A 13,306-nucleotide genomic window follows, 5' to 3' on the forward strand; every position below is an offset into this window, starting at 1 on the left:
ATCCCCACTATCCAAAGCGACCCTGATTTCGACAAGACACTGCGATACCCAGAGGCTACTGGCATGGGCCTCGATTGGCCGCCACATTCTTCGGATCTGAACACATGACACTCTTTTTCGTTGGGCTATATTGAAGATAAGTTGAGCAGCAATAACTTCAAAATCCTTACTGAGCTAACAGCCATTCAGGAGGTAACCGAAAGCTTCGATGTTCCGATACTTTAGCGGGTTACGCCGAATTTCGCTATTTGTCTGCGCCACATCATAGCCAATGACGGCAGGCATGTCGAACGTGTCATAAACTAAATACGAACATCTGTTGTGATGTTTACATGTTGAATAAAGTGTGTGCACGCCGTAGTATGTACCTAATTTACGTTTCTTTTCTTGAAATGGCTCTGAGCACTATGGGACTTAACATCTATGGTCATCAGTCCCCTAGAACTTAGAACTACTTAAAGCTAACTAAACTAAGGACATCACACAACACCCAGTCATCACGAGGCGGAGAAAATCCCTGACCCGGCCGGGAATCGAACCCGTGAACCCGGGCGCGGGAAACGAGAACGCAGCGGTAGCCGAGGGGTTCTAGGCGCTGCAGTCCTGGACCGTGTGGCCGCTACGGTCGCAGGTTCGTATATTGTATCCTTCATGGATGTGTGTGATGCCCTTAGGTTAGTTAGGTTTAACTAGTTCTACGTTCTAGGGGACTGATGACATCAAATGTTAAGTCCCATAGTGCTCAGAGCTCCGAGACATTAGCAATTAGAACTAATGTACAGTAACGAATACTTTATTTAGGTTGACTAACGTTACACGTAATACAGCTCTGGCTCACGATCCACTTCTAAAAGTCATCACTATCGCACTCAGTACATACATTAAAGTGAATAATGAAATTTTGCTCGCACTCTCTCGATAAAAGATCGCTGTCAGTCATATAACCTTCAGTTTTTACTGATATTTCATATACTAACGACTTCACGTAGTCAGATAAGAAAAACACCCCGCTGAATGGTGCCCGATATAAATGTTATCCGCGAAACATGAGCTCAGCACTGTAATTCAGTAAATAGGCTGTTTGCCGTTCAGGTCCTCTCGGACATTAATATCTGTATGGGGTAGTGCACGATGCTGTTGAAACCACACTTATCGTTATCGTTTCCGTAATGCTGTGGCAGTACAGGTTAGGTTCATGCTGGCTTAGGAACACCATTACACTGGTATAGATAATTGAATTAGTACATTTTCAACTAACAAGTTGGTAGAGAATCGTTATTGCTGATCCACAACATGCAGAGCTCAATCACTTCATAGATGGCTGTTACAGCAGTTTACAACTCTGTCATGTTATAAAAGGAATCCACAGTTAAGAATGATAACTGTGGAAGTTCAGGAACGCAATACTTCTTTGGATAATTCATTACGGATTAAACTCCGGTCTCGTAATCAGCTGGCCCCATGTTTGCACACGTTGTCTACAACAGGGACACAAAGACTACTGTTCCAGACATCTCCAACGTGTATTTCTCGAAATGTACCTTTCAGAGACATATTGTAGGATGTTTACTCTCGAATCTTCTCGCACATGATCAATTACCATTTCCTCAAAATCTTCTGTGGGAAAGTTTCTTCGTCGCAGACCTCGTGAGCTCTGGAACAACTCAGTTTCTCGTAACTTACTGTGTAAGAGCAACCATGTAAAGTAGCTGAACGACGGTGAAAGCACGAGTAGGTGACCAGGCCTTGGACGTCCACCCCTAATCAGACAAAGTGGATGTCGTATACATGCCCGTTATGTAGAGCAGGATGGATGTCGATCCGTGGAAGATCTGACGACAGTGTTGGTGCCGACATGTTTCGCATCATACCGTTCAGTAAACATTGTAGAACAAGTGGCTCCGCATCCGGCGACTCATACCGTGTTGACTGAACGACATAGTCAATTAAGTTTGCAGCTGGCACAGTCTCACCGAGATTGGATCGTCCATCAAGTTAAACTTGTCGACTGATAGGATGAATTATCTTTTTACACGAGGTCGAGGATTGTGGTCAAATGCTCTGTCATCCGGGTGAACGGTTGCTCTAGACATGCACCGTGGCACAAACGCAAGCCTAATGGTGTAACGTTATTCACCTGGTCTCCTACAGGAACTGTCGTGGTAATCGAAGACACCATGAAAACTGTGGACCACGCGTGATCGTTATAAAGAACCACATGCATCGTTTCAAAGTTGATGGAATTTTGCAGCAATATGAGTCACCTTGTCGGAAGGCCGTGGTTTTAGGAGCATGTTAGTGATATCACATTGATGTCTTCAGCACCAAATTCACCTGCTCTGAACACAAACGAACATATGTATGGCTCAGTTGGGAAATAGCTCCACGTCTGCAACCCAACGGCTTGCAGTTTACAAGAGATACGTTCCCCGTGTCACTTTGTGTTGCATACTTTCGGAAACCTATCAAGGACTTATCGAATTCATGGTACCCAGAAACGCTGCCATATTACGTTCCATAGATGGACCAACACTGTTTTAAGAAGCTGATCATCACGTTTCGGCTCATTAGTGAATCTACGACTAACAGTACTAAAATTGACCGTGGCCACGAGTATATCTGTTACGAAACGTAAGACGTTTACGAAGATGCTCCTTACACGCTTTGTTCATTTACGAAGTCCTACCGTCTAAAATATTCAATTGCAGCCACCGGTTACTTTTACCACAGTTTTCAGTTTATCCTTTCCTACCATTTCAATAATTATGCACCTAAATGTTCGAGTATCCATGTACATTAAAAAAAGGGGATCGTTTATCGACCAACAACCACTGCCATTAGTCTTCTACCCATTAATCTCCAGATGTCATTGAAATAACCAAGTGTGTCACTGCAGCGATGTTGGCACAGTAAATGTATCGGTTGATAGTTACTCGAAGATCAAACAAATATCATTACATTCAATACAACTTGGGGAAGTTAACAGAATTCTGCACACACTTTATTAGTATTCACCCATTCGGGATTGTGCATTTTCAGCCTATAGATTTTACGCGCTTTAAGTCTAATATTTAACACGTTACCCCATTTGTAAACTAATCTCACCTCTGCAGCTAGTCGGCAGGAGTGGCCGAGCGGCTTTAGGCGATTCAGTCTGGAACCGTGTGGCCGATACGGTCGCAGGTTCGAATCCTGCCCCGGGAATGGATCTGTGTGATGTTCTTAGGTTAGTTAGGTTTAAGTAGTTCTACGTTCTAGGGGACTGATGACCTTAGCAGTTACGTCCCATAGTGCTCAGAGCCATTTGAACCATTTGAACCTGGAGCTGGTTTACGCTTTCCGCCCAGAGGTATCATAAGCCATAACTCCAGGTTTCATTTTTTTTCTCGGGCGCGTACGCAGCTAAACGTTTTCTGACCTGTCGTATCATGTGCGATACAGATCGCAATACACATCGCACCTGCACCTGTCACTTCTTCATCCTTCTGACGAGCACCACAGGACTGTCAGCATTCACTGCGATTCTAATCGTGCAGCTACACTGCATGTCTCGGCTTTGGATAGATCTTTTTCTAACCATAGGTGTTTTCACATGCTTTAATAATTTGTTAAAGCTTTAAAAAGACTCCTCAATTAATAGCTAATTATAATTTAGCGTTGCAACGGACTTATAAGCTGTAATCTTCCAAGTATCCTACATTATGATACCTCGGCCTCAAATCCCAATTTGTTTACTTCATTGGTAGTGGCGTTGTATTCTTTCAGCTTGAATACCAGGCTTGATCGCCATGTTCCGAAGAACAGGTGAAAATGCCCAGCAGGAGGATGCAGGGGCCTTACCTCTTTACGCTGCGAGCAGTGCAAAGTCTTCCTTTGCTTCGCTACTGACAGGACTTGCTTTACACATATAACAAAAATTACAATTAAGTGAGGAGAAGTAATGTATACTCAATACTGATCCATGTGGTGACATCAGGAAAAGTAAAAACACGTTGAAAAATTTGTCTATGGTAATTTTCTTTGTTTCGGACTGTTTCCTTACAATTATTGAAAGATTGGAACCATGAGTGTATTTTGCCCTATCTTGAAATCTACGATAAAAGTGAATATATGTGTAAGGTAAACGATGATTTTTTGTCTGTAATAAAACGAGAAGCAGCTGCAGGGTAGTGTCCATAATCGTCCTGCTTAAGTACTGAGGCATCTTATGTCGTCTATAAGAAATTCACTACGGTTTCAACAATTTCTTGAGAGTCTTTCATTATTAACTAAATTCACAAAACGCAGTTACGACAGTAACAATCTACTTGTACTTTTAATATGTGCTCGATAGTGAAGTGGTAATACATATGGGAGCTCTTCTTGTAATTGTCTACCACAGACTACTTTCTGTACCTAGTCTTTGCAGTACCTTTCAATTCATATTTTACTGCCTACACTATAGTCTCCATTTTTTGATAGCTTCAGACTCTACTAGTCCCCTCTTCATTTTTCTAAGGTTCAGTCCTCAAGTGGCTCAGACGTAAACTTGCAAGAACTTATTCTTCAGTTACACATGAGCATCTTACACCAGTAAAGCACTTTTGTTGATGAAAGCGATCTGCACTTAAGCCAGTTCTGAAATATTCTTTGTGTAGCCGAAGTGTGTAATATTGCTTCCTAGAGTGGAGAACGTTTTCTCCGTTTGAAGTCCTGCTAAGCACGTCCTTATTCTACGTCTGCTTTTTCTTTTCTGCGCTCAGGTATGCAGGGAGCGCCTCTAAATCCCACCATCAAGGGAGGTCTACCTGAAGGCAAGATCCTGCCGCAGTACCTCAAGGATCTGGGCTACGTTACCAGGGCAATCGGAAAGTGGCACCTGGGCTTCCACAAGAAGGAGCTGACGCCTACATACCGCGGGTTCGACTCGCACCTAGGTTACTGGAACGGCCACATTGGATATTATGACATCATTTTGGACTATCGGGTAAGTATCTTCTACTAAGTTCTTAAGTAACTTACTTCATGCACATCTCAGTACCGTACACATAGATGCCACAGTGCAATAAACACTTGAAGACTTTTATAGAGCACTGTGTACTTTTGTGGTACACGTACATATGTACTCAAAACCCCACCACATTTGTGTGACTGCACAGCCCGCTGAAACTATTTCTCTCTCTTCCTGTCCCTTTCTAGAATGCCGCACAGCAAAGAATGCATGTCTGTATATGGTAGTACTTCTCTACATGCAATAATATCAGTAGTTTATTCCTTGTTTTGCTTGTTGTTATTATGTGAAATGTAGGTAAGTCGAAAGTCATAGTGTATTGACTCGTACTTGATTGAGTATCCTCGGAACACTATTCGATGCACAAAACCTTCTCGTAACGTCTTCCATCAAAGTTTGATGAGACTGTGTGTGATGCTCCAGGTCAAAATCAACAACCAGCAATCAAACACGCTGCTCTCCTCTTAAACTTCTATGTCACTCCCCTCAGCCAAATGTAATAGTCCTGATAACGAAATTCAACAAATGGTCGTTCCAGTGTTTTGTAAGCTACCTTGTACGTGGGTCCGTTGTGGTTCCTTATAAATCTTCCAATAGATGTCTTCCATCTACATTCCACACTGTTAGGTTCAAGTAGTACCGCAACTTGAAATCGCCATGGACCATCTGCTTGTTGTGACTGATCTCGGTGCGTGATCAGCGATCGTGTATTCATAACTTATCGGATCTTTCCGTGTAGTTACAAGCATTACACATGTTATGTTGCTCTTATTTCCATCGAGGATTCTCTGTCAGTTTTGCAGCCAAACACTGATCGTATTCAACTCTTCCTGCGTTTCATAATAATATTTAGTGACAACACCAAGCTGTATAGATCTGTGTTAATTCATTTTCTTCTTACACATAAACACACATAAAGAAACACACACACATATACGGGGTGGTTCACTGATAGTAACCGGGCCAAATATCCCACAAAAGGAGCATCAAACGAGAAAACTACAAAGAACGAAACTCGTCTAGCTTGAAGGGGGAAACCAGATGGCATTATGGATGGCCCGCTAGATGGCGCTGAATTAGGTCAAATGAATATCAACTGCGTTTTTTTAAAAAATAGGAATCCCCACTTTTAATTACATATCCGTGTAGTACGTAAAGAAATATGAATGTTTTAGTTGGACCACTTATTTCGCTTTGTGATAGATGGCGCTGTAATAATCATAAACATATAAGTACGTGGTATCACGTAACATTCCGCCAGTGCGGACGGTATTTGCTTCGTTATACATTACCCGCGTTAAAATGGACCATTTACCAATTGTGGAAAAGGTCGATATCGTGTTGATGTATGGCTATTGTGGTCAAAATGCCCAACGGGCGTCTTCTGTATATGCTGCTCGGTATCCTGGATAACGTAATCCAAGTGTCCGGACCGTTCGCCGGATAACTACGTTCTTTATGGAAACGGGAAGTGTTCAGTCACATGTCAAACGTCAACCACGAGCTCCAACCTATGATGATGTGCAAGTAGGTGTTTTAGCTGCTGTCGCGGCTAATCCCACATCAGTAGCAGACAAATTGCGCGAGAATCAGGAATCTCAAAAACGTCGGTGTTGAGATTGCTATATCAACATCGATTGCACCCGTACGATATTTCTACGCACCAGGAATTGCATGGCGACGATTTTGAACGTCGTGAACAGTGCTGCCACTTGGCACGAGAGGAATTACGGGACGATGACAGATTTTTTGCACGCGTTCCATTTAGCGACGAAGCGTCATTCACCAACAGCGGCATCATACGCACTATTGGGCAAGGGAAAATCCACGAAGGCTGCGACAAGTGGAAGATCAGCTACCTTGCCGGGTTAATTTATGGTGCGGCGCTATGGGAGGAAGGATAATTGGCCCCCATTTTATCGATGGCAATCGTGCAATGTATGCTGATTTCGTACGTAATGTTCTACCGATGTTACTACAAGATGTTTCACTGCATAACAGAATGGTGATGTACTTCCAACACAATGCATGTCCGGCACATGGCTCGATTGGGGTTGAAGCGGTATTGGATAGCATATTTCATGACTAGTGGATTGATCATCGAAGCACCATACCATTGCCTGCACGTTCACCGGATCTGACGTCCTTGGATTTCTTTGTGTGGGGAAAGTTGAAGGATATTTGTTATCGCGATCCACCGACAACGCCTGACAACATGCGTCAGCGCATTGTCAATGCATGCGGGAACATTAGGGAAGGCGAACTACTCGCTGTTGAGAGGAATGTCGTTACACGTACTGCCAAATGCATAGAGGTTAACGGACATCATTTTGAGCATTTATTGCATTAATGTGGTATTTACAGGTAATTACGTTGTACAAACATGCGTTCCCAGAAATGATAAGTTCACAAAGGTAGGTACATCACATTGGAACAACCGAAATAAAATGTTCAAACGTACCTACGTTCTGTATTTTAATTTAAAAACCTACCTGTCACCAGCTGTTCGGCTAATATTGTGAGCCATATGTTTCTGACTATTACAGCGCCATCTATCATAAAGCGAAAAAAGTGGTCGAACAAAAAGATTCATATTTCTTTACGTACTACACGAATATTTAATTAAAAATTGGGGTTCCTATTTAAAAAAACGCAGTTGATAGCCTTTTTGACCTACGGCAGCACCATCTAACGGGCCAACCGTAGCGCCATCAAGCTAGACAAGTTTCGTTCTTTGTAGATTTTTCGTTTGACTAACCTCTACTCTAGCATTTGAGTTGGCCATTTTGCCATCCTTTCTTCTAGTGACATGACCACGCGACTGCCATGACAAGGTCTGTGCTCTTTCCGTTAAGTGACCGACAGTTTTGTACGTCTTCTATCTACCGTTTTTCTCTTTCTTCCTTTGTGGACGCCAACTCTAATCTTTCCATTCCTCTGCATTGATAATGTGAGTTCTATAATAATGAGTTCATTCAACGTCCACATTTCGCCAGCGACAAGTTATTACCGGTACTTTATAGTGGCCAGTAATTATTTTCTTCAGTCAGCCGAAACTGATTTCACCACAATTTTCGCTCTACAATCCCCTGTGTAATTTTGCACCTAAATGTTTTGGTCTGCGTATATTAGGAAAATGTTAATTTCCCAGTGACTTCTGTCATTAGTCAGTTGCCAAAATTCCCCAAGCTTGCCAGCCCTGTTGACTACTTGGATGTATTTTTGCTGTTAACACTCATTTCATATTTACAGTAATCGTAGTTCCGTTGTTTGAGGAGCGTGGTAACGAACTCATTGATGTCTTGGCCACCAAACTCACTTGGTCTAATATCGATGGAACCCTTCTGTGACGTTTCCAAATTTATTCCTCTACCCCTTTGAAAAAGTCAATTTCCCCTTTTCCAAATAGTTTCTATACATTAATTTCCGATTCGTCTCTGATGGGCTTATACAGGTTTCAGTAGATCACTGCTCGAATATACATATCAGTGAACAGAACATCTCTACAAGTTCCTACTCGTAATATGAGCTGTGATATAGTTGCGGTAGGCGGTGGCCGTGTCAGATAATTAGGACCAATCGTCCACTCTCTACTGTAATATGTAATTAGTTCACACCTGCAAATAGGCAACCCTTAAACAGACTTCTAAAGGAGGTTGCTGTCACAGATTTCCAGGTAGTTAGTGTCACCGGCCTCAATCAGTTGTATAGATTTATTGACTTCCGGCAAGTCACAAAAGGTAAGCACCTTTAATGTGAAATAAGAACTTGTCTGCTTTAGGTATGTCTTAGTGTTGTCACAAATCAACATTATGAAAACCTGAGAGACACGTACGAAATGCACTGTATACTAACTCTAAAGCATCAGGTGCCCACACATGACACCAGGTTATATTCAGTTGTAAATATGACGTTTCTCGGCCCAGATTGTTTTATTAGGAACGAAAACAAAAAATTTGTATTCGTGAAAACACAACAGCTTTGAAATTATGAAACTGTTCCTCTACGCTGGGTGGAGATTCTTTGCATATCCACAACGCATTTTTGTAAACGTCTCTATGGCAACGCCTCTACATAGCTCCACAAACGGCTGTTGTTTGCGCATACAGCCGTTGGCACTTTGCACTTGCAAGCTCTCAAAAGCGCTCACAGGTGCCAGGAATTTTCTGTAACTGTGTCTCAGCAGCAAATAATAAATATATTAGACATTCATGCATGATGCGGGATTTCTTCGTGCATCTCAGTGTTTATGACACCATATATCTTGCACTGCGTCTCGTACGATGGTGTACTGCTGTAAGTACATTCAGCGGCATATGTGGGTACGGTCTGCAAAAGTTGTTGCGAATTGAATTAGTATCAAAGGAGTAATAAAGTTAAACGCTCTGCGCAATACAGCTTTGTTTGAAGAATCTCATTGTTTATGACGTTACATCTCCTGGACTATATGTTTTACCGAGATATGATGTTGCAGGTGTATTCACCGGCATATTTGGATACTGCCTGCTACATGTATTGCGTCCAGCGTTAGTAGGACAGAAGCAATAAACTTCTGCGTAACACGTGATGAGGCAGTTTTTCACGCATCTTATTGTTTATGACGTCATATGTCCTGAACTATGATAGGTGGATGTTTATTACCCCCACAGCAATTATTTTCTGACAGTAAGGCATACACGTACCAAGCCAGTGGAAATCATTGCAGAGGTTTAGGAGGAGATGTGGAACATATACACACAAACACTTACACACGTCCATTCATTCATTTTGTACCTATGTATCGTTAATTCTTGACAAAAACAAGTTAGCACCAAGAAGGTAAGAAAGGAAAGAAATGAAACTTGATGTGTATAGCGGGTATGTAATGTTTTTTCAGTAATTAAGAACGAGTCAGATTTAAAAAAGAAAAAAAAGGAGAAAAAGACCCTAGGCAATATGATCACCCTCATTATGACGTTTCACAGCTTCTGGCCTGTATGCAAGCAATAATTCGATTCGGAGGTATGTCATAATGGCATGGTATCCTCTCCCGAAGCTACGTATATCACCTACAGCTATGGTAACTGGTCGTTGACATCCCACACAATGGCGCTGGGAAAGAGTTCACAACTGAACAAGACACACATATGCTGCGTCGGGAACAGATCTGGGGATCTTGCTGCCCGCAGAAGTATTTCAGCATCACGCTGATGGTTCATAGTGACATATACCATGTAGGAGGGGCTTCAATAAGTAAAGCACAATTTTTTTTAGATGAAGTTGGTTTCATTCAGGTTCCATTGCACCGTATTATTCCCCTACCCTTTGGCTGAAAAAGCCTATTTTACAACATAATCTCCGTCAAGTTCGAAAGCTCTACGCCACATTACTGGGGGATCCTGTGTGCCCAAATGGTGCCACTCTACTGGGCGACGTTGGAGCCAAAGTCATGCTGCATCAGTAACCTCAACACCATCCACGTGCGTCCTTCAGTCGGCGAAACAGATGGAAGTCGGAAGTTGAAGGCAGTAGGGTGAGCGAAGATGTACCCTCCAACTAAATTTTCTGAGCTCCTCTGGGATGTGCAGACTTGTGAGAGGCCTTCCATTATTGTAGAGAAGTTCGATTCCATTTTTGTGTCCAGTAGCATGCCGAAGTAGTTTCCTGAAGGTAGCTCAACACTTCAGAGTTGATAGTTGCACCCTTAGGGAGACATGTTACGCAATATTCCCTCCAGAGTACCCCAACACCGTCTTCATGACCTTACTGGTTGAGTGAACAGCTTTGAATCTTTCTTCGAAGGAGCTGTGTGCGGTCCACCAATACGCAGGAGATCGGATCGGTTTGCGTGACCATGTCGCGGTGATGACAGACGCCTCGCGTACGACTCTCCGTGCTTTTGTTGACTGCTAGGTCTCCGTAGACATTCTGTAAGCGCCTGTAAATATGGATGCTCTGGTTTTCCACCAAAAGACACTCACAGATCTCTGACTGGATCGCAGCTCCGTTACAGACGCCATTCTGAAGCTCCACCAGCTATCGGAACCTCACGAAATTGTAGAAACCGAAGAGGGAACATTCCACGACGTCCCACAACAAATTCCGCATTTTACTAACCGAACCTGTGCGAGAAAAAAAATTGTTGCATCACTTATTGAACGACCCTAGTATAGGTGAACATTGTCCTGTTGAAACATGGCGTGAAAGGATGTGCGTACTGTACAGTTTTGCCGTCAGAGCTACCCGCCATGATCCAACGCCTTAATCGACGTCTCTCCGCACCATGATGCCAGGAGTACCACCATTGTGGCTCTGAAAAACATTGGAAGAAAGGGACCAGTCTCCAGTTGGCCGCCATATTCGCCGAAGATGTCACACACGCTAAACACATCGCGACGCCATTCGCAGTCATGGGATCACTTCAAACACAGCAGCTTCTGTCGTGCTATTAACAGCGGACAACACATGAGAGGATAATGCCCTAGTCCACCTGCTGCAAGTTTCCTTCCTGTTGTGTGACATGACACGCAGAAAGTACGGAAATTCTCCTCTATATGCGAAACAGATAAAAAAGTTTCTCGTTTTAGCCGTGATCCCATAGAAAGTGTGGTAAGTGACATAAATGCTTTCCCACACGAGATAGCGCTAGGTAAATTAATCCTTTCCTGGATTATCTTAGCGAATTGGCGCATATGATTACCTCATACGTGTTGTCTGTCAATCCCTCGCAGATATTGTCCATCGAAGTAGTTCTTGCAGCATTTTGGATTCCTTGGAAGGTGCAGGCAGGCTACCCCCGATTGTTTAAAATGTAAGTTCCAGGTTGCCATTACGATGCGTTTATTAGCAAACACATAAAAACAGTTAAAATTAGGTGGTATGAAACAATTCCTCTCAAAAAGTGAATAAATTCGAGCGCATTGTAAGAGCGACTCCTGCATAACAACAGGCTACATGGAACGTCCTATCACCGAATGGTGGGACTGGCGAAACCTCTTATTTACATCTTCGGTGATTTAACCATATTCATATTTCTATTGAATTAACTGGTTTACTGTGTAGCGATGTTAAGGAACAAATGGTCTGATGATCCGTAGTCTACTCCTAGTATTTGACATGTCAAAAGTGGACTTCAGTAGCTAATATTTAACGTCGGAAATTCTGAGTTTGAAGCCAGAACAACAGTCCTTCCTCTCTGAATTGATTACTGAGCAAGATTAGCTTTCACGGCTCGCGTGCTTGTGCACACTCACATGATTCACTACCGCGCCATATGGTCCACTCGCCACCGTAACCTTCGTGGGAACCAGCTGCCTACTCTCTACAGCTCTGCTTCAAACCTTCGAATTACCGTACTTCTTTTATCTGATGAGTTCTAGTAAACGTAAAATTTATTCGGTGATTTCGTTGAAAATTGCAGATTCATTGAAAGAAAATTCCGTTTTTGAAAGAAAGGGAGTCATCGAGTTATAGTTTATAGGAGTAGACAAAAAATAGACACTAATTAGAAGTAGCAGAAATGAGTATAATGAGAAACAAAACAGCAGTAGTGAGGCTCACGAATTACACGATGTTAAGGAATTTTGTTGGCATAGAAAAATATCCCATGATGCCCGGAGCGTGAGGTACATAAAAAAACAGACTAGCATTGACAAAAAAGATGTTTCTGGCAAATAGAAGTCTACTAGTATCTAACATAGACCTTAAATTGAGGAAGAAATTTCAGACAATGTACATTTGGAATACCTGTGGAAAATCGGAACTCAAGATAATCGGAGCATTTAAGGTGTGGCGCTACAGAAGAGTGTTCTTAGTTAGGTGGACTACTGAGTTAAGGAATGAGGAGGCTCTCCGCGGAATCGGTGAAGAAAGGAATATATGGAGGACACTGACAAGAAGAAGGATAGGATGACAGAATTACTATTACGACACCATGTTACTAGATGGAGCGATAGGCAGTAAAAACTGTACAGGAAGACATTCAGTGAACATTTGAGAACGTAGTTTACAGTTGCTACTGTTGACTAAAGAGGAGCTTATACAAACATCAAAAGCACGCTGATTTTCAGTGTGTGAGTATCGTCAAATTATTTCCATTCCATTTCAGATGCTCTCGTGATATATATACCCATTACAATTTTTAATATAATAAATAATGAATGCAAAATAATAAAGAGAATGCCAAACTTCGCATTCAGCATTCAAGACAATGAACACAAAATTTCAAATATTCTTTTTAATTACAGAATTTAATGGTAATTATTAGTCACATGTCATTTCGTAACAGTAAATTGTATAAACAACACTAAATATTTGACTCACATTTTTGGCGGCTTC

General features: G+C 42.2%; 1 protein-coding gene across 1 annotated transcript in view; it reads left to right on the top strand.

Annotated features, from left to right (window-relative positions):
- Window positions 1-13,306, top strand: part of LOC126356026 (arylsulfatase B-like) — a 100,470-nt gene that overhangs the window by 22,199 nt on the left and 64,965 nt on the right. Inside the window, 1 exon segment of the mRNA XM_050006680.1 lies at window positions 4,743-4,966. Coding sequence (XP_049862637.1) covers window positions 4,743-4,966 — 224 coding nt within the window.

This window comes from Schistocerca gregaria, chromosome 3 (genome assembly GCF_023897955.1).
Source record: "Schistocerca gregaria isolate iqSchGreg1 chromosome 3, iqSchGreg1.2, whole genome shotgun sequence".
Classification (NCBI taxonomy): Eukaryota; Metazoa; Arthropoda; class Insecta; order Orthoptera; family Acrididae; genus Schistocerca; species Schistocerca gregaria.